The 21,617-nt window shown below is 39.9% G+C and overlaps 1 protein-coding gene across 8 annotated transcripts in view; it reads right to left on the bottom strand.

The window, feature by feature from the left end:
* The window catches only part of LOC139749437 (DENN domain-containing protein 1A), a 213,980-nt gene that overhangs the window by 183,258 nt on the left and 9,105 nt on the right, over positions 1–21,617 (bottom strand). For 7 of the 8 annotated variants that reach the window (XM_071663294.1, XM_071663288.1, XM_071663296.1 and 4 more), the window contains exons 2-6: positions 19,599–19,757; positions 9,856–9,993; positions 9,067–9,199; positions 3,897–3,950; positions 3,285–3,542 (exon numbers count right to left, since the gene is read on the bottom strand). In XM_071663294.1, coding sequence (XP_071519395.1) covers positions 3,285–3,542; positions 3,897–3,950; positions 9,067–9,199; positions 9,856–9,993; positions 19,599–19,757 — 742 coding nt within the window. The remainder of the gene's footprint in view (positions 1–3,284; positions 3,543–3,896; positions 3,951–9,066; positions 9,200–9,855; positions 9,994–19,598; positions 19,758–21,617) is intronic. The other variant, XM_071663292.1, reaches the window with a different exon arrangement.

Here is a 21,617-nt window from a genome sequence, read left to right as displayed (position 1 = left end):
TAATAATCTTACTTCTTCATCCCACCACTCACTACCGTTTCTAATCTGCCCATCTCCCACACTTCTCATGCCACAAGCATCTTTTACACAAGCCATCACTGCTTCTCTAAATATATCCCATTCCTCCCCCACTCTCCTCACATCCTTTGCTCTCACCTTTTTCCATTCTGCACTAAGTCTCTCCTGTTACTTCTTCACACAAGTCTCCTTCCCAAGCCCACTTACTCTCACCACTCTCTTCACCCCAACATTCCCTCTTCTTTTCAGAAAACCTGTACAAATCTTCACCTTCGCCTCTACAAGATAATGATCAGGTATCCCTACAGTTGCACCTCTCAGCACATTAACATTCAAAAGTCTCTCTTTCACACGCCTATCAATAAACACATAATCCAATAATGCTCTCTGGCTATCTCTCTTACTTACATACATATACTTATGTATATCTCTCTTTTTAAACCAGGTATTCTCAATCACCAGTCCTTTTTCAGCACACAAATCTACAAGCTCTTCACCATTTCCATTTACAACACTGAACACCCCATGTACACCAATTATTCCCTCAACTGCCACATTACTCACCTTTGCATTCAAATCATCCATCACTATAACCCAGTCTCGTGCCTCAAAACTGCAAACATACTCACTCAGCTGCTCCCAAAACACTTGCCTCTCATGATCTTTCTTCTCATGCCCAGGTACATAGGCACCAATAATCACCCATCTCTTTCCATCCACTTTCAGTTTTACCCATATCAATCTAGAGTTTACTTTCTTACACTCTATAACATACTCCCACAACTCCTGTTTCAGGAGTAGTGCTACTCCTTCTTTTGCTCTTGTCCTTTCACCAACCCCTGACTTCACTCCCAAAACACTCCCAAACCACTCTTCCCCTTTACCCTTGACCTTCGTTTCACTCAGAGCCAAAACATCCAGGTTCTTTTCCTCAAATATACTACCTATCTCTCCTTTTTCTCATCTTGGTTACATCCACACACATTTAGACGCCTCAATCTGAGCCTTCGAGGAGGATGAGCACTCCAAGCGTGACTCCTTCTGTTTCCCCTTTTAGAAAGTTAAAAATCACGGAGGGGAGGGTTTCTAGCCCTCCGCTCCTGTCCCATTTAGTCCCCTTCTACGACACGCGGGGAATGCGTGGGAAGTATTTTTTCTCCTCTATCCCCAAGGATGTGTATGTAAACATTAAAATGCATAGGTATGTATATGGGCGTGTGTGGGCATTTATGTATATACATGTGTATGTGGATGGGTTTGGTCATTCTTTCATCTGTTTCCCTGTGTCACCTCACTAATGCAGGAGACAGCAACTAAGTATAATAAAAAAAAATACACATATGTATACACATTTACATATTCATACTTTCTGCCTTCATCCATTCCTGTTGCCACCCCGCCACACATGAAATAGCACCCCCTCCTCCGTGCGCGCACGAGGTAGTGCTACGAAGACAACAAGGCCACATTCGTTCACACTAACTCTAGCTGTCATGTATGAGGCACCTGAAACAACAGCTCCCTTTCCACATCCAGGCTCCACAAAACTTTCCATGGTTTACTCCACATGCCCTGGTTCAATGCACTAATAGCAAGTTGATCCCGGTATACCACATCGTTCCAAATGACTCTATTCCTTGCACGCCTTTCATCCTCCTGTATGTTCAGGCCCCAATCGCTCAAAATCTTTTTCACTCCATCCTCCTACCTCCAATTTGGTCTCCCACTTCTCCTTGTTCCCTTTACCTATGACACATATATCCTCTTGTCAACCTTTTCTCACTCATTCTCTCCATGTTACCAAACCGATTTCAATACACCCTCTTCTGCTCTCTAAACCACACTCTTTTCATTACCACACATCTGTCTTACCCTTTCATTACTTACTTGATCAAACCACCACACACCAATTGACTTGTCCCTCAACCTTACTGAACCTAATACTAATAACCTTGTCTTATTCACATTTACCCCCAACTTTCATCTTTCACACACTTTACTGAACTCAGACACCCACTTCTGCAGTTTCTCATCTGAATCAGCCACCAGTGCTGTATCATCAGTGAACAACAACTGACTCCCTTCCCACGCCCTCTCATCCACAACAGACTGCATACTTGCCCCTCTCTCCAAAACTCTTGCATTCTCCTCCCTAACCACCCCATCCATATACAAATCAAACAACCAAGGAAAGATCATGCACCATGCTGCAAACCGACATTCACTGGTAACCAATCACTTGCCTCTCTTCCTACTCGTAGACATGCCTTACATCCCGGGTAAAAACTTTTCATTAATTCTAGCAACTTACCTCCCAAACCATATACTCTTAACACCTTCCACAAAGCATCTCTATCAAGCCTATCATATGCCTTCTCCAGATCCATAAATGCTACATACAAATCCATCTGTTTTTCTAAGTATTTCTCACATATTCTTCAAAGGAAACACCTGATCCACACATCCTCCAGCACTTCTGAAACCACACCGCTCTTCTCCAATCTGATGCTCTGTACATGCCTTTACCCCCTCAATCAATACCCTCCCATATAATTTTCCAGGACCTTTACCCCCTAAATCAATACTCTCCCATATAATTTTCCAGGAATACTCAGAAACTTATGCCTCTGTAATTTGAACACTCATCTTCACCCCCTTTGCCTTTGTACAATGGCACTATGCATGCATTTTGCCAATCCTCAGGCACTTCACCATGATCCATACATACATTGAATATCCTTACCAAACAATCAACAACACAGTCACCCCCTTTTTTAATAAATTCCACTGCAATACCATCCAACCTGCTACCTTGCCAGCTTTCATGTGCAAAGCTTTCACTGCCTCTTCTCAGTTTACCACAGAAAAATCCTTGCTAATAAGTATCATGAAATACCAGCAAATCATTTTGTTGCATATAGTTGATATGTAAAATTAAATTTCTTTTGGTAAATGAAACAATATATTCCATACTGAAAAAAATCATGTAAAATGTAAAATGATTAACCTGGGGAATGAAAACAAAATTGGTAAAAATTTGTGTACAGCCCTGAAAATTGACAGCTTCAGTCATAGCAGTCTCCACAAGAAGATGAAGTTGAATATGTATGGTGGCATCCTTTCAATCAAAATACATATCTACACACAACACACAATCAACCAAAATTCTATGACTGCTCACAAACACACTCTCCAATTTGATCTCTATATCCAACTCTTGGTATGCTCTATTTACACACACATACTAAATGGGCAAATCATCTTACCGACAAGAGTGAGGTGTTAACCCCAATAAGAAAAGGCATAGGAGCCAGGAGGTAATCCAAGAGATGTTCTGGTAGCACTGGTATGAATATGTGCTGCCATTGCATAGGGTAAATGACAGAGTTGGCTGCTTGAACACAAGAAGACAGTCGTGAGAGCCGCTTAGACACCATAATGATTCTTCTTTCATACAACATCGATGCAAATATAATTATCATGTTGTTTGTGTCCACAGCATTGTAGTATTCAGATAAGTTCCGCTGAAAAAAGGAATATCCTTACAGTATGTATGTAAATATTCCAAAGCAGATAAATTCTTTTTTATACATCTTAACACGATAAGAAACATTATGATTTATCTAATCTACTGAATCAAATTTCCTGATAAGAAGAAATAAAACTTCAGATTCATTCAACTGAGCAATTCAATATCCACACCCACAAAAACAATAAAATCTAAAAAGGTCCTGCATGGACCACTCAGAGTTGAGGAACAAAAAATGAGCAGCAGGTTAAAGCTAGACAAGTGCAAAGAAGAATAATTTATTTCTACAACATTAAGTTTTCAAAAAAAATAAAAAGGAAAAAATATGCACATAGCAAAAATAACTTACATTTTCTGGGATGGTTGGCAGTTTTAGGTGGTTTGGGCACAGAGCTACAAAGAACTGTAAGGCAGAGCATCAGGGGTTAATATCTAGCTGTAAATACTTTCACAGGTTTTTACACATCATCATTGGCACTGTCCATTATAAAGGGTAAAATCAGCATCAATTGGATAAATATCATTAAGTGTAAGGGTTAAGGATCCAAAATTCTGGATGAAGTAAGTTTTAAAAGGATAGAATCAACTGTGACAAAAACAACAAATTTAGCAGGATATTAATAACTTAAAATCTCATCATCAGACAATAGCATTCAGCATTGGAGTATAATTAATATAAAAAAAAGTGGAAAAAATGGAAACATCAGGACAGAGATGTACATTCATAAATCTGTGTGAGAGATTCTCTGGGATATTCAATAGAGAAATTTGGGTTAGGATCTAGCCCTGTGTATTTCTGGTAGGGAAATACATTTGCCACCTTTTGCTATCTTCCTAACTAGGTATCAGCAAGTTGCTCATTTCAGGCTGAGAGAGAGAGAGAGAGAGAGAGAGAGAGAGAGAGAGAGAGAGAGAGAGAGAGAGAGAGAGAGAGAGATATGAGAGAGAGAATTTAGCCATGAAAAATGCTCATGAGGCACCATCTAAAAGATTTGTTAAATTCTAAACTTACATTTCTATCCACTATAGTCTATTCCAGGAGCATGTGAATATACCCCCATGAAGGAGGATGGTTTACATAAAACCTTTAGATATGAAGAGTAAACTCAAAGGCAGAAACAAATACCTTCAATGGTGAATTAGGAATATACAAAGTTGTGTCTCTCTTGAAGGAGAAATCCCCAGAGAGACATAGTACTTTCCCAGTGCCTAAGCTTAGGCACCATATAATGGAAGGAGATGAGTGCCAAAGACTCCTTTTGTTGGTTTTCTCCAACAAAAGGATTCTGAGGAAGTTTAAAGTCAACTTCCCCACATGGGTTCTACCATAAAAAGCCCAGGCTGAGCCACTAAAAAGATTTTAAAACCATATCAAGATATTTCTCACCTTTGCTGATGACAATGATGTATTTCAACTGAGTATATCCTCCTCATGGTTGTATCTTAACTTTAAAATCTAGCACTTTAACGCATGAATTTAGGGATGGACAACAGGTACTTTTTGTGTTATATATCTGGATTACTATGGTTGATTACACTGATAGGGTTTGATGAAGGTAACTCTCTCTATTTGGAAAGAGTTACCAAGGGACATTCTCACAGATGATATACCTTTACTGCTCGGTTTTGCATATTGCACAAATAACTGTTCCTGCAGTGTGGTTTCAGAAGTGGTAGAGGATGTGTGGATCAGGTGTTTGCTTTGAAGAATGTATGTGAGAAATACTTAGAAAAGCAAATGGATTTGTATGTAGCATTTATGGATCTGGAGAAGGCATATGATAGAGTTGATAGAGATGCTCTGTGGAAGGTATTAAGAATATATGGTGTGGGAGGCAAGTTGTTAGAAGCAGTGAAAAGTTTTTATCGAGGATGTAAGGCATGTGTACGTGTAGGAAGAGAGGAAAGTGATTGGTTCTCAGTGAATGTAGGTTTGCGGCAGGGGTGTGTGATGTCTCCATGGTTGTTTAATTTGTTTATGGATGGGGTTGTTAGGGAGGTAAATGCAAGAGTCTTGGAAAGAGGGGCAAGTATGAAGTCTGTTGGGGATGAGAGAGCTTGGGAAGTGAGTCAGTTGTTGTTCGCTGATGATACAGCGCTGGTGGCTGATTCATGTGAGAAACTGCAGAAGCTGGTGACGGAGTTTGGTAAAGTGTGTGGAAGAAGAAAGTTAAGAGTAAATGTGAATAAGAGCAAGGTTATTAGGTACAGTAGGGTTGAGGGTCAAGTCAATTGGGAGGTGAGTTTGAATGGTGAAAAACTGGAGGAAGTGAAGTGTTTTAGATATCTGGGAGTGGATCTGTCAGCGGATGGAACCATGGAAGCGGAAGTGGATCATAGGGTGGGGGAGGGGGCGAAAATTTTGGGAGCCTTGAAAAATGTGTGGAAGTCGAGAACATTATCCCGGAAAGCAAAAATGGGTATGTTTGAAGGAATAGTAGTTCCAACAATGTTGTATGGTTGCGAGGCGTGGGCTATGGATAGAGTTGTGCGCAGGAGGATGGATGTGCTGGAAATGAGATGTTTGAGGACAATGTGTGGTGTGAGGTGGTTTGATCGAGTAAGTAACGTAAGGGTAAGAGAGATGTGTGGAAATAAAAAGAGCGTGGTTGAGAGAGCAGAAGAGGGTGTTTTAAAATGGTTTGGGCACATGGAGAGAATGAGTGAGGAAAGATTGACCAAGAGGATATATGTGTCGGAGGTGGAGGGAACGAGGAGAAGAGGGAGACCAAATTGGAGGTGGAAAGATGGAGTGAAAAAGATTTTGTGTGATCGGGGCCTGAACATGCAGGAGGGTGAAAGGAGGGCAAGGAATAGAGTGAATTGGAGCGATGTGGTATACAGGGGTTGACGTGCTGTCAGTGGATTGAATCAAGGCATGTGAAGCGTCCGGGGTAAACCATGGAAAGCTGTGTAGGTATGTATATTTGTGTGTGTGGACGTGTGTATGTACATGTGTATGGGGGGGGTTGGGCCATTTCTTTCGTCTGTTTCCTTGCGCTACCTCGCAAACGCGGGAGACAGCGACAAAGTATAAAAAAAAAAAAAAAGAAAAAAAAACTGTTCCCCTTAACATTCATTGTTGAAGTCCCAAAGTATCCATGGCATTTAACTGGGTATAAGGCATCTAGCTTTATTTGCAGAGTATTTGAAAAACTGATGACAACACGGCTATTCTGAATTCATTAATTTCATTTAATAGCAAATTACTGAACCTTTGGTTCCTTGAGGGAGTTGAATTAATAAATGTATGGCTACATTCTACAATTTAGGAAGGATGAACTTTATCTGATCAAACTGGAGGCTGCACATTTTGGCAGGCTCCATAATAATTGCCTATTTATACTGTGCAAGGGAGTTTTACACTTCTGTCCCAATCTTTTGAACATTCTCTGCTATCAAACAACTTTTCAAATATTTGTAACCTGTCTGCATTTGAAAATGTTTTTATTCATTTTAATCCAGTCATCCATCACTCATATACTATAAATGTCCTTCTTCACATCTTTCTCTAACGAGTTTCTTGCTTAATTTCATGTTATGTCCTCTGTTGTTTTATCTCCATATCTCTCAAAGAACTGTTCACTGTCTACATCATCAACTTGTTTTAAAAACTTAAAAGGCTGTGATCAGGTCATAACTCATTCTTATCTCTTCTGGGAAGGGCAAATCTGAGGTGTCTATCCTTTCCTTGTAAACCAGCTCTTACTTCCGGCATCATCTTTGATGCTCTCCTCTGGACATTAACTATTAGCTCTCTGTGCTTCTTTGGGTGTGGAAACCAATCTTGAGAAGCACATTTTGGTTTTCACCTTATGTAAGATGTGAATAGCCTGCTAAACATTTCCATATTCATGTACTAAAGTGCAATTCTAATATTTTTTAACACATTTGGTGTCCTCAGCTGTTCTCCCATGGTGACAGGATAGGAATGATATTGATTCCCGAGTCTTTCTTAAACACAAATTTCTGCAGTTTATTTTCTGACATGATAATATAAAGGCCTTATTTTGCTGTGACCCTCTCTGATCACTTCACATTTACATCAGTTAAACTTTATCATCCATGTATCACACCATCTTTGATATCTATCAAGGTTCCCTTGTAACAATCTTCCAAGTTTTTCACTTCCCTTATGACCTTTGTATCATTTTCAAACATATTCAGGTAGGATTCTATACCTTCTGGCAGGTCATTAACATAGATTAAGAAGAGAAATAGTCCCAGAAGAGAACACTATGGTACTCCACTGGTTACCTCAACCCAGTTCAAAAGGGCTCTTCTGACATACTTCCACTTTCTGACATACTTCCTTTGTTCCCTTCCACTAAGATAATCTTCTGTCCATTAAAGAACAGTTATCTAGTGATCCAGGCTCTTAACCAGCTTTCCATGCAGTACAATGTTAAATGCTTTCTGGCAGTCCAGATACAACCAATCTACCCAGCCATCCCTTTTGTCTAAGAGAGACCTCATTCTTTCATACATATCTTCAGAGGTTCATCATTACACATGACCCCTCTTCCCCAAAACCATTTTGTCTCTTACTCAGATAATTTCTCCTCAGCAGCTCTGCATCCTTACTTGTCAAAGTTGAGTCAAAAGCAGTGCAACTTATTAACTCTCCCAAGGTAACTTCAAAACTTGACCCACTTGCCTTACACTGCACAGTTGGTTCACTTTCCCTCTCCTCTAGATATTACTTTGGTTTTTGCTTCTGAGAGCTGGCTACTTGAGTGCCCCCACCATTTGCTAGATTGCAAAATACTCGGCAAGTTGCAGCATCACAAGACTATTGTATGGCCACAGGAAACTTAAGATTGGTCTATTTGGGTAAATGTTTCTTTCCCTACACCTTAAAGCTTTTAAACCCTCTACCACTTCATGTCTTTCCCAATAACTACGACTTTTAGAAGACTAACTTTATCACTCCCTACAAAATTCATAAATTCTTTTTCTTGTTTAGTCTTTTCCCCTTTCTATATTCTCTACAATTCAATTAAGGCCTGGCCTTGACGTGGACTTTGTCCATGTTTGGAGTCTCCAATGGGGGTGGTCTGTTATAATCTAATTGATCTGGCACCAGGTCTTCTTTCCAAAATAAATACCTGCAACTCTGCAAAATCTGTAAGTCAGCAAATGCTTGGTCAAAGTTTGCTGTATGTGAGACAACAGAGTATATAAATTAGCAAGAATACTATTTGGTACAACATAATCTTTAAAACACTTTGTTGGCTGTGAGAAACCCATTCAGTTCATCATTTTTCACTTGTCTCAAGTTTACCAAAATTCTGTGACTGGGAATGTGGTCCTCACTGAAAAGAATAATAGCCTACCTAAGGGTAGCACTTTAGTTTTTCTATACATATGTGTGCATAGACACATTCTTCAATGGACCAATTTGGTAAAGATTCCAAGAATTTAGTACATCAAAGAGCAATTAAGACTGCATTTGGCACACAACTGCCACTAAAAGAAATTTGATACATTCCAGAGTAATAGCACCTTCCTAGACTAACCTTGTTGTCTCCATAGGTAACAGTAATCTCTGAGCCTGGAGGAGGAACTTTTAAAGTGTAGATGTTCTTCAGACAAGAGGTCATATCACCCTTCCTGTCTGAGCTCATCATTTCTGAGAGGTGATTCAGAAGTCTGCAAAAATAAATAAACATAAGCATTAGAAAATAATAATATTACGCTTCTAAACGCCACATTCAGCAAACAGTTCATTCTTAAAAGATTAAGAATCATCTACTGAATGATTAACAGGAGCAAGCTAATCTTTAAGCCCAGTAGTCCAGTTTGAATAACATCAAGGTAATTCAGTCATAGCATATTTGAAAGACAGTGTTGTTTTAACACAGCAACAAAATAGGTTAAGGCATTACAGTGCACTGCAAGATACAGAAACGAAACAAAGTTATAGGTCTTGAGAAAAGTATCCTTTTCTTTTTGTTTAGCCAAGACTTGTGAGAATCTGAGAGAACACATGCTTAGTGAGGGGTTAAAACACCATTCTACCTCACACTAAGGTGTTTCCAAGAGGATTCACTCACTTTAACATTTAGGGGGTCACCAGTTGCTGAATTACATGACTCAATGACTATACAACAAACTACTCAAGCCTACTCCAACTACCTATTTGTACTGTGATGGGAGGGAGTTTTACACTCATGGACCCCATCTCTTGTCCAAAGATATCTGCTGAGTTGTCTTAAAAAAATTGTCCATATAAAATCCATCATTATAATAGCCTCTGTTTTTCTTGCACAAAAGCTACAGCAAACACATTTCACTTTTAGACTTACTTGTAAAATGTTTCATGCCATGGCAGATGTGACAGTATCACGAGTGCAGTCTCTGCCCCTGGGGCATGACGACAAAACCCATACGTCCATTTTGAGTCCAGGCTCGTCAATACAAAGGAAAAGTGCTGAACATTTGAGCTGATGAAAAAACGATAAACATTAGTTACAGCAACCTTCTAAAATATGTCTGGCATCTGTGCTACTGGTGAGCCATAACTTATTTGCAACCATGTTTAGCAGCTGTAATTTTTCAGTGGAAATATTACCTAAGCAAAAGTCTGACTGCATACCCAAAAAGAACATTTACAGCACAACCTAATGTGTGTCTAGAAGTTTTGCAAAAGAATCTCCATGCCAAATTGTGACTGGCCTTACCACTAAGCCATTCACAGAGTAACAACCAGCAACTTCTCACAAATGTAATAAGCTGCCCACTGTGCTGACAAATCAACATGCCAAGCTGATTGATAGTATCTAGGGTTGAAATACCATTAAAATTTTGAAGGAGCTTATTTCTTTTTCTTTTACTAAAAGTGTTATAGAGGGACTATATGCTCATCAGAGTCAACATCCAGGACAAAAAATTCTAACCAAAATCCCAGCCACTCTATTTCCTTAAGGAAATAGAATGGAAGAGAACTGAAGGTACAGAAAATGGGGGAAGAATACAATGAATGGTGTATGCAAGGAAGGAATGTATGGACAGGGATAAGTGGAGACTCTTTAGCTCTGGCCACCCCCATTATGGGACCTCCTTGATGAAATGGGCATCAGAGACATAGATGTATAAATCCCATCAAAGCTGCAATATAACCTCACCACACTATCAGATAGCCCAGCTGATTCATTTAACTGTGTCCAAGGATGAGATACCACCAACATCTCTTCTCTCTTTACAAAACCATTCTCCGACCCTCTCACTTCACATATCACCCCGACCAAATCACCCTATATCTGCCACTCTATCATCAAACATATTCAACAAACCTTCAAAATACTCACTCCATCCCTACCTGTTATTACCTCCCACTTGCCCCCTTCACTGATGTTTCCACTTGTTCTCTTGTCTTATGGACATTAGTTTACACATTCCAAAACATCTTTTTTATTTATATATTTATCTATTTTGCTTTGTCGCTGTCTCCCGCGTTAGCGAGGTAGCGCAAGGAAACAGATGAAAGAATGGCCTAACCCACCCACATACACATGTATATACATACATGTCCACACCTGCAAATATACATACCTATACATCTCAATATACACATATATATACACACACAGACATATACATATATACACAAGTACATAATTCATACTGTCTGCCCTTATTTATTCCCATCGCCACCTCGCCACACATGGAATAACAACCCCCTCCCCCCTCATGTGAGCAAGGTGGCGCTAGGAAAAGACAACAAAGGCCCCATACTCAGTCTCTAGCTGTCATGTAATAATGCACTGAAACCACAGCTCCCTTTCCACATCCAGGCCCTACACAACTTTCCATGGTTTATCTCAGATGCTTCACATGCCCTGGTTCAATCCACTGACAGCACGTCGACCCCGGTATACTACATCGTTCCAATTCACTCTATTCCTTGCACGCCTTTCACCCTCCTGCATGTTCAGGCCCCGATCACTCAAAATCTTTTTCACTCCATCTTTCCACTTCCAATCTGGTCTCCCACTTCTCCTCGTCCCCTCCACCTCTGACACATATATCCTCTTTGCCAATCTTTCCTCACTCATTCTCTCCATGTGACCAAACCATTTCAAAACACCCTCTTCTGCTCTCTCAACCACACTCTTTTTATTTCCACACATCTCTCTTACCCTTACATTACTTACTCGATCAAACCACCTCACACCACATATTGTCCTCAAACATCTCATTTCCAGCACATCCACCTTCCTGCGCACAACTCTATCCATAGCCCACGCCTCGCAGCCATACAACATTGTTGGAACCACTATTCCTTCAAACATACCCATTTTTGCTTTCCGAGATAATGTTCTCGACTTCCAAACATTCTTCAAGGCTCCCAGAATTTTCACCCCCTCCCCCACCATAAGATTCACTTCTGCTTCCATGGTTCCATCCGCTGCCAGATCCACTCCCACATATCTAAAACACTTTACTTCCTCCAGTTTTTCTCCATTCAAACTTACCTCCCAATTGACTTGACCCTCAACCCTACTGTACCTAATAGCCTTGCTCTTATTCACATTTACTCTTAACTTTCTTCTTTCAAACACTTTACAAAACTCAGTCACCAGCTTCTGCAGTTTCTCACATGAATCAGGCACCAGCGCTGTATCATCAGCGAACAACAACTGACTCACTTCCCAAGCTCTCTCATCCACAACAGACTGCATACTTGCCCCTCTTTCCAAAACCCTTGCATTCATCTCCCTAACAACCCCATCCATATACAAATTAAACAACCATGGAGATATCACACACCCCTGCCGCAAACCTACATTCACTGAGAACCAATCACTTTCCTCTCTTCCTACACGTACACATACCTTACAACCTCGATAAAAACTTTTCACGGCTCCTAATAACTTGCCTCCCACACCATATATTCTTAATACCTTCCACAGAGCATCTCTATCAACTCTATCATATGCCTTCTCCAGATCCATAAATGCTACATACAAATCCATTTGCTTTTCTAAGTATTTCTCACATACATTCTTCAAAGCAAACACCTGATCCACACATCCTCTACCACTTCTGAAACCACACTGCTCTTCCCCAATCTGATGCTCTGTACATGCCTTCACCCTCTCAATCAATACCCTCTCCTATAATTTCCCAGGAATACTCAACAAACTTATACCTCTGTAATTTGAGCACTCACTCTTATCCCCTTTGCCTTTGTACAATGGCACTATGCAAGCATTCTGCCAATCCTTAGGCACCTCACCATGAATCATACATACATTAAATAACCTTACCAACCAGTCAACAATACAGTCACCCCCTTTTTTAATAAATTCCACTGCAATACTATCCAAGCCCGCTGCCTTGCCGGCTTTCATCTTTCTCAAAGCTTTTACCATCTCTTCTCTGTTTACTAAATCATTTTCCCTAACCCTCTCACTTTGCACACCACCTTGACCAAAACACCCTATATCTGCCACTCTATCATCAAACACATTCAACAAACATTCAAAATACTCACTCCACCTCCTTCTCACATCACCACTACTTCCACTACCACTACCTCCCACTGAAGTTCTCATTTGCTCCCTTGTCTTACGCAATTTATTTACCTCCTTCCAAAACATCTTTTCATTCTCTCTAAAATTTAATGATACTCTTTCACCCAAACTCTCATTTGCCCTCTTTTTCACCTCTTGCACCTTTCTCTTGACCTCCTGCCTCTTTCTTTTATACATCTCCCACTCATTTGCATTTTTTCCTGCAAAAATCGTCCAAATGCCTCTCTCTTCTCTTTCACTAATAATCTTACTTCTTCATCCAACCACTCACTACCCTTTCTAATCAATCCACCTCCCACGCTTCTCATGCCACAAGCATCTTTTGCGCAAGCCATCACTGCTTCCCTAAATACATCCCATTCCTCCCCCACTCCCCTAGCCTCCTTTGTTCACACCTTTTTCCATTCTGTACTCAGTCTCTCCTGGTACTTCCTCACACAAGTCTCCTTCCCAAGCTCACTTACTCTCGCCATTCTCTTCACCCCAACATTCTCTCTTCTTCTCTGAAAACCCATACAAATCTTCACCTTCGCCTCCACAAGATAATGATCAGACATCCCTCCAGTTGCACCTCTCAGCACATTAACATCCAAAAGTCTCTCTTTCGTGTGCCTATCAATTAACACGTAATCCAATAACGCTCTCTGGACATCTATCCTACTTACATACGTATACTTATGTATATCTCGCTTTTTAAACCAGGTATTCCCAATCACCAGTCCTTTTTCAGCACATAAATCTACAAGCTCTTCACCATTTCCATTTACAACACTGAACACCCTATGTATACCAATTATTCCCTCAACTGCCACATTACTCACCTTTGAATTCAGATCACCCGTCATTATAACCCGGTCTTGTGCATCAAAACCACTAACACACTCATTCAGCTCCTCCCAAAACACTTGCCTCTCATGATCTTTCTTCTCATGCCTAGGTGGATATGCACCAATAATCACCCATCTCTCTCCATCAACTTTCAGTTTTACCCATATCAATCTAGAGTTTACTTTCTTACACTCTATCACATACTCCCACAACTCCTGTTTCAGGAGTAGTGCTACTCCTTCCCTTGCTCTTGTCCTCTGACTAACCCTTGACTTTACTCCAAGACATTCCCAAACCACTCTTCCACTCTTCCCCTTTACCCTTGAGCTTCGTTTCACTCAGGGCCAAAACATCCAGGTTCCTTTCCTCAAACATACTCCCTATCTCTCCTTTTTTCTCATCTTGGTTACATCCACACACATTTAGACACCCCAATCTGAGCCTCTGAGGAGGATGAGCACTCCTCGCGTGACTCCTTCTTCTGTTTCCCCTTTTAGAAAGTTAAAATACAAGGAGGGGAGGGTTTAAGGCCCCCCCGCTCCCGTCCCCTTTAGTCGCCTTCTACGACACGTGAGGAATGCGTGGGAAGTATTCTTTCTCCCCAATCCCCGAATGATACTCTCTCACCCTAGCTCTCATTTGTCCTCTTTTTCAACCCATGCACTTTTGACCGTTCAACCATTCAAATCCATCATGATCATCCTCTAAGTAATATCATAAATGATATCATTTATCATGTACATTTCAGGTCTATCACATAAAAAGACATCATTCTGAGCAGTTCATCATAACACAACATTCTTTTTGTCTTCTTACTGATAACATTATCTTTTATTTTCAAAACTTCAGTCACAGACAAAAAAGTCATAAGGATGGACCTTGGAACAAATATAAAAAAGGTGTCAGTAATAAAAAAGTAGCAGTATCATAACCAATGAGGCAGGATGTGCTGCTTAAAAAGAAAGAAAGAACAAAATTGGAGAAAGTTGTCAAGTTTCAGTGCCTCAAGCAGACACTCTAGCTTTACAAGAGTATCCAAGTCTCACCCCATCATCTTACGGTCACCTCGTTAATACAACCTTAGGGGTAGAAATAAAGGGGAAAGCGATGCCCAACTCCAGGGCAATCCTTATGCATTTCGACAAACATGTGAGGTGTGCTGTAACTATTTATTTTTTGGACAATTTTAGAGCCTTGAAACACTGTTATGAGTTGCCCTCTGGCAGTGGCCTATCAAGGGTGAGGCATCAAAGGCTAAGATGTAGCAATGGAGTCTACCAGTTATGTCAGGGATTGAAAGAAATGAGTAACTGAAGGTGATGGTGCTGAATGTAAGTGTGACGATTGGTGAGATTAAAGGGAGGGAGCATGTGGAGGGGTTTAAAAGTTGTATCTTGGATGTGCTGGGGATTGGGGAAACCCATATCCTTGGGCAGGGTGTGTGGAGAGAAAATGGAAATAAATGCAAGCTATGGAAGGGCATGGAAGGAAGTGTGGTAAGGAAGGGAATGAATGAAAATTATCACATAAGAGGGAAAGAAGGAAGTGCAATTCTGCTATCACTAAGAGTGTGGGAGGGTGTTACAGAACATGGATGGAATTAAGCAAAAATAGGGTTGGTGAAAGGAAAGACTAGATTGTGAAGTATGCAGGGGTATGTGTATATGTACCTGTGAATACTGTATGAGTTAAGGATGAAATGAAACTTTTCTGGAGAAATTTGAATGACTGTATAAACAGTTTTCAGCATGAGAAAATCATGGTCATAATTGGTGATATGAATGTGAAACTGGGATGTGATGAATTTGGTGAGATAGTTGGTAAATGCTCTGCACATGCCTTCACCCTCTCAATCAATACCCTCCCATATAACTTCCCAGGAATACTTAACAAACTTATACCTCTGTAATTTGAGCACTCACTCTTATCCCCTTTGCCTTTGTACAATGGCACTATGCAAGCATTCCACCAGTCCACAGGCACCTCACCATGAGTCATACATACATTAAATAACCTTACCAACCAGTCTGTGGTTTTGGTGCATTATACATGACAGCTAGAGACTGTGTGTGAATAAATGTGGCATTTGTTGTCTTTTCCTAGCGCTACTTCGCACACATGCGGGGGGAGGGGGTTTTCATTTCATGTGTGGCGGGGTGGTGATATGAATGAATAAGGGCAGACAGTATGAATTATGTACATGTGTATATATGTATATGTCTGTGTGTGTATATATATGTATACGTTGAGATGTATAGGTAAGTATATGTGATTGTGGACGTGTATGTATATACATGTGTATGTGGGTGGGTTGGGCCATTCTTTCGTTTGTTTCCTTGCGCTACCTTGCTAACGCGGGAGACAGCAACAAAGTATAATAGAATAAATAAATAGTTGGTAAATGAGGAGTGCCTGGAGTAAATGAGAATGGAAGTTATCATGCAGATATTTGTGCTATGAGAGGGTTTATTTCTTGTGAACACCTTTTTTCAGCCCAAGATGATCCACAGATACACACGGATGAGGAATGATGGAAGAGAAGAGCAAAAGGATTTGAAGATGTGGCAGTAGGGACTTGTGGTGATGAAGATCAGGGAAAAGTGGAGGTATGGTGTAAGGAAGAATGGAGAGGGGAAAAGTGTTGGCAAGCAAGATGAATCAGAAAAAATGCTGAGAGGAGTATGAAAGGAAGGTAACCAAAAGCTTAGATGGAAGTGCAGTGAATGTAGGGATGTAGTCATGTGTGAATGAGGTGTTTACTATGTTTAGAGAAATACTATTAGAGATTGTAGAATTAGTAGTTGGAAACAAGGTCATGAGAATCAAGAATAAAAAGGGCTATGCATGGTGGACATACGAGATTAGAAATGCTGTGGAGAAGAAAAAGGCATATAGTAGATTGCTTGATAGGAATGTACTAGTAGAAGTTCAGCAAAGAAGGAGGAAGAATATAAAATACGTAAGTGGAATGTTAAGAAGCTGATAGAGGAAAGCAAAGAAAGAGTAGATGCAGTTCTGAAAGAGAAGGGAAAAATTTGGGATAATAAGAAACTATACAGGAAGGTGGTGAAAAAGGAAAGAGGAGGATGTAAGAATGGAAATTTTAATGTGAGAAGTAAGGAAGAGGAAATGCTGAATGAAAAGTAAGAAGTGAAAGGAAGATGGAAAGAGTATTCTGAAGACCTGATGAATGTGGGAGAAGTAGCAGTTGTTACATGCATAGGTACGGACGATGAAAGATGATACATGTGCAGGGGTCTATAGTTAAAAGGGAGGTAAGAAGGGCAATAATAAGGCTGAAATTAGGAAAGGCACCTGGAGTATATGGGATTTCAGCTGAAATGCTGAATTATGGAGGAGAAAGTGTGGTACAGTGGATGCATCTGATATGTAATTTAGCAGGGAAACAGAAGGTTGTGCCTGAGAACTGGGTGAAAGCTATTATTGTCCCTTTATTCAGAGGGAAAGGTGCCACAGATTTATGCAGCAATTATTGGGGAATAAGTCTGTTAAGCATACCAGGAAAAGTTTATGCAAGAATGTTAATTGATAGAATGATGAAGGTGACTGAATGCAGAATAAGTGAAGGGCAAGGGGGTTTTAGGAAAAGTAGGGGATGTGTGGATCAGATTTTTGTGGTATAGATGACCATGGATGAGTATTCAACAAAAGATAAGAAGTTGTATGCAGCTCTTATGGATATGGAATGCTTTATGGGGTGTGTTAAGGATCATAGAGTAGAGGCACAACTGTTTGCTTGTGTGAAAGCCTTCTACAGAGGAGCAAATGCATGTGTACGAATGGATAGAGTTGAGCAAAAGTTTTAGGATACATGTAGGTGTGAGGCAGGTCTGTGTGATGTAACCATGGCTCTTTAATACATATCTGGATGGAGTGATAAGAGAGATAAAAGTAAAATTAGGGAAAAGGGGTACAGAGATGGAGTGTGGTGGTGAGATATGGTGGATAGAGGCAAGCCTCTTTGTGGATGATACTGCATTGTTTGCCAAGAGGGAAGAGGAGTTACAGAAGGTTGTCAAAGTGTTTTATGATATTTGTAAGCATAGGCAATTGAAGGTAAATGCAACTAAAAGTAAAGTAATGGTGTATGAAAGGAAAGAGTGAAAGTACAGATTTTGTAAAAAATATATATAGTGAAAGAAGAAAGTGTACTAAATTGTGCTTTGGATATTGGGGGAAAAAGACTGGAAGAGAAGAATCACTGGATTCCTTAACAGAATAATAAAAGGTAGAGATGTAAGTGTGGAAGTGAAGAGGGGATTAAGGGACAGCATAGTCCTCCCAACCCTGACCTATGCAGCTGAAACAATGGACATGGAATGATTCACAGAGGTTAAGAATCCAGGATTTGGAAATGAGCTATTTAAAAAGAGCATGTGGTGTGACTAAATGGAATGAAGAAAGAAATGAAGGGATGTATGAAAGATGTGGTATGGCAGGGAATGCAAAGGGAATGAATTGTGGAGTGTTAGACTGGGTGAAACATAATATTTTGAGGTGGTTTGGCTATGAGGAAAAAATGCAAGATTGGGAGTTTACAAGGAGATTGTATGATAGTGCAATGAGGAAAAAATGCAAGATTGGGAGTTTACAATGAGATTGTATAATAGTACAATTAAAGGGGTTGGTGTGTGAGGTAAACAACTTGTGACATGGGCAAAAAGGGTACAGGAATGTGGAAGAATGTGTGGAATGGTGTATGTGATGGAGGCATGTAAGGACAGGGATAAGTGGACGACTCTTCTGCCTTGGCCCCCCCTTGATGGTAGTTTCCTGAGGGAGCAGGCATCATAGATATATATACATAGATAGGGGATAGGGGAGAAAGAATATTTCCCACGTATTCCCAGTATGTAGTAGAAGGTGATTAAAGGGGTGGGAGTGGGCTGGAAATCCTCCCCTTCAGTTTTACTTTTCCAAAAGATAGGAACAGAGAAGAGGGTCATCTGTTCTTGACACTACCTCGCTGATGCAGGAAATGACAAATATGTATGAAAAAAGTTTAAGAAATAAAACACATGAAGAAGAATCATCTAGTAGGTTTAAAGGTGAAAAACTTATCTTTTAAAAAAGAGCAGATCATAGCTGTTAGTAAAACATGAGAAAACAAAGGGTATTCTAAGTAATTTTCAATATTCTTCCAAACCAAGTCATATAAACTCAAAACAGTTGTGAGACCCAACTGTGCTGTTAAAATATGACCATATTAAGTGACAAAAGACTACAGCATCACCTAACCTGCACTCTCCATAAGATAATCATGGTAAACCTTCTTAAACTTTTGCTAAGTGCACAAAACAATACAAAACATACTACTGCCTCCTGATTGTTCTAAAAATTGGAGGACACAAACACTACTTTTCAGTCAAAACTAATTTGGTAAATTGTGGGCACTCAAGGGAATGCCTTGAGACAATGCTCTGCAAGTGTCTCCATATCCATGAATACTGTTATTGATGTCAAGAGGGACTTTCCGAGTAATTTGAGGTAAACATAGGAGATACAGCAAGGAACTTGTCAATTTCAACTTGTTACCAATCTATCCCCAGTAATACTGATCTAAATCACAAAAGATATCCTCAAAACAACAGGTGATTCATAATGGTCTACTTGAGATCTTGAGATGTTTTTTCACAAAAGTAACTAGCTCCTCATGAACCTACCTTTCAAATGAACACGGGAAGGCAAATCCAGGGACGCTCTTAAGAATTTCTTCATTACTATAGTTGTTGGGAAATTTCTGAATGATCCATGCTTGTCGATCTCTTCCCTTAGGACCAACTACCTCACACCAACACTCCAACAATCGTCTTGGGTTCTCTCTGCAAAGATAAATCAGACATCTCTATCTGCTGAAAAAGATATTCTAGCTACCTGTAGGAGTGAGGTAGATATTCTAAATATCTTATATCATGTGTACTACTATGTCTTATGTAACCAAAAAGCCACTTCCTGAATGCAATATCTTTTCAATATCCTGACACGAAACACTTTAAATACATATCCCTATCTCTAGGCAATGGTAAGCATCTCTGTTACAACTTTCTCTTCGAAGGAAGACCCTAAATAATAACAATAAAACAAACTATCTTTATAATAAATACACTCATCTCAAAATGTGCTGATATACATATGTACAGAGAGTCCCATATAACATTTTTACATCCGAAGTTAGTGCACTATTTACTGATAAGAAAAACACACATAATATATAAAGAATCAAAACTAAAGCAGTCATCTTGAGGATGAAAATAGGGTTACATTCCTGCAAGACTCATCATTACATGAAATGTCTTTACAAAAGCAACTAAAATCCATTACGTGCAGGGAAGTTACCTTCCATGGCACTTATTTTCCATACCTAACCCTTTTTTAACAGTTTCACTGAAGATGGAAAAGCTTTCCTGGGTCTTTAGAGAAAAATCCATTGTTAGATATGAAACATGCCTTTACCTTTAATCATAAAAGCTCCCTGTAACTATCTGAAAGATACAGACCTCTATGGAAAACATGGGTATATTCACAGTTGGGATCCATATGCTAACCCTAAGTTGCAAAGTGGCATGTGGTAAATGATGGTTCTACTCTTTTCTCTTAAGAGTTTTTCTGCCTCAAAGTATATGAGTTCCTCATTGGTCAGGTTCTCAAGATGAATTGTAGGAATTTAGCAACATTTTGTTGAACTTGTTCAAAGCTAACTTTGTTGACAAAGGTTACAATTGTCTGTTATATGTGAGTGACTGTTTCTGCCCACCCAAAGCCTGAGAAACTATGCACATACTCAGGCCATACTTTACCCCAAACATCATTCATTGTCATGGTTGTGACTATCATGCACATAGGCCATAACTCACTCTAGACATCATTCAATGTTGTTTCACTGCCAAGGTTGAGATTACTATTAACACACTCAGGCCATACTTTACCCACAACATCACTCACTACCATGGTTATGACTACCTCTCAACTCAGCAATGTTGTCCACAGCATTCATATTATAATTTCTACACCATTCCCTTATCCTGAGTTTGATGGATTGCCCTCCTCAAGCATAAGCTTTGAAGCTGGCAATCATGCCCTGATCTCAAGGCTGAAGAGAGGAAGCAGTGTTTTTAGGGAGGTACTCCAACCTAACCTTTGGATCCATCTCAGTCAAGGGTTTAGGATGGCTTGGTGCACTGTCAGAAAAAAAAAAGCATTGCTATATTGGCTAAGTTTTTACTGGCATAGCAGTGTTCTACATATGGGAACAAAAAGCCAATAAACCACTCATGAAAAATACTTTGGGTGCCCCTGACCTTTTAGAAAGCAAAATCTCGATTATGATATTGCAGACTTTATATAACCCTTGTAGCCCTGGGATTTTCTGAATAAGACATCATCAAAGGTCTAGAATTAAGATGTCCCTTAGCATTCTCTCCAAGGTAAAGTAAGAAGTGATCTATGGATGCAATGGCAATGAACCCTAAAGAAGTCTTTTCTTCCTTGATAATGCCAACCTGGCAATCTTTTTTTATCTATCTCTCTGATGCCTGTTCCCTCTGGGAACTCCCAGCAAAAGAGTCCACTAATCCCTGTCCTTACATGACTCCCTCTCAAACACCGTTCCACACATTCTTCCACTATTTCTCTCCCTCCAGTATTCCTCTACCCTATTTGCCCATGTCACAGGTAATCTTCCA

This window comes from Panulirus ornatus, chromosome 7, assembly GCF_036320965.1.
Source record: "Panulirus ornatus isolate Po-2019 chromosome 7, ASM3632096v1, whole genome shotgun sequence".
NCBI lineage: Eukaryota > Metazoa > Arthropoda > Malacostraca > Decapoda > Palinuridae > Panulirus > Panulirus ornatus.
Note: the sequence above shows the minus strand (reverse complement) of the source record. Positions and strands in the feature narration are given on the sequence as shown.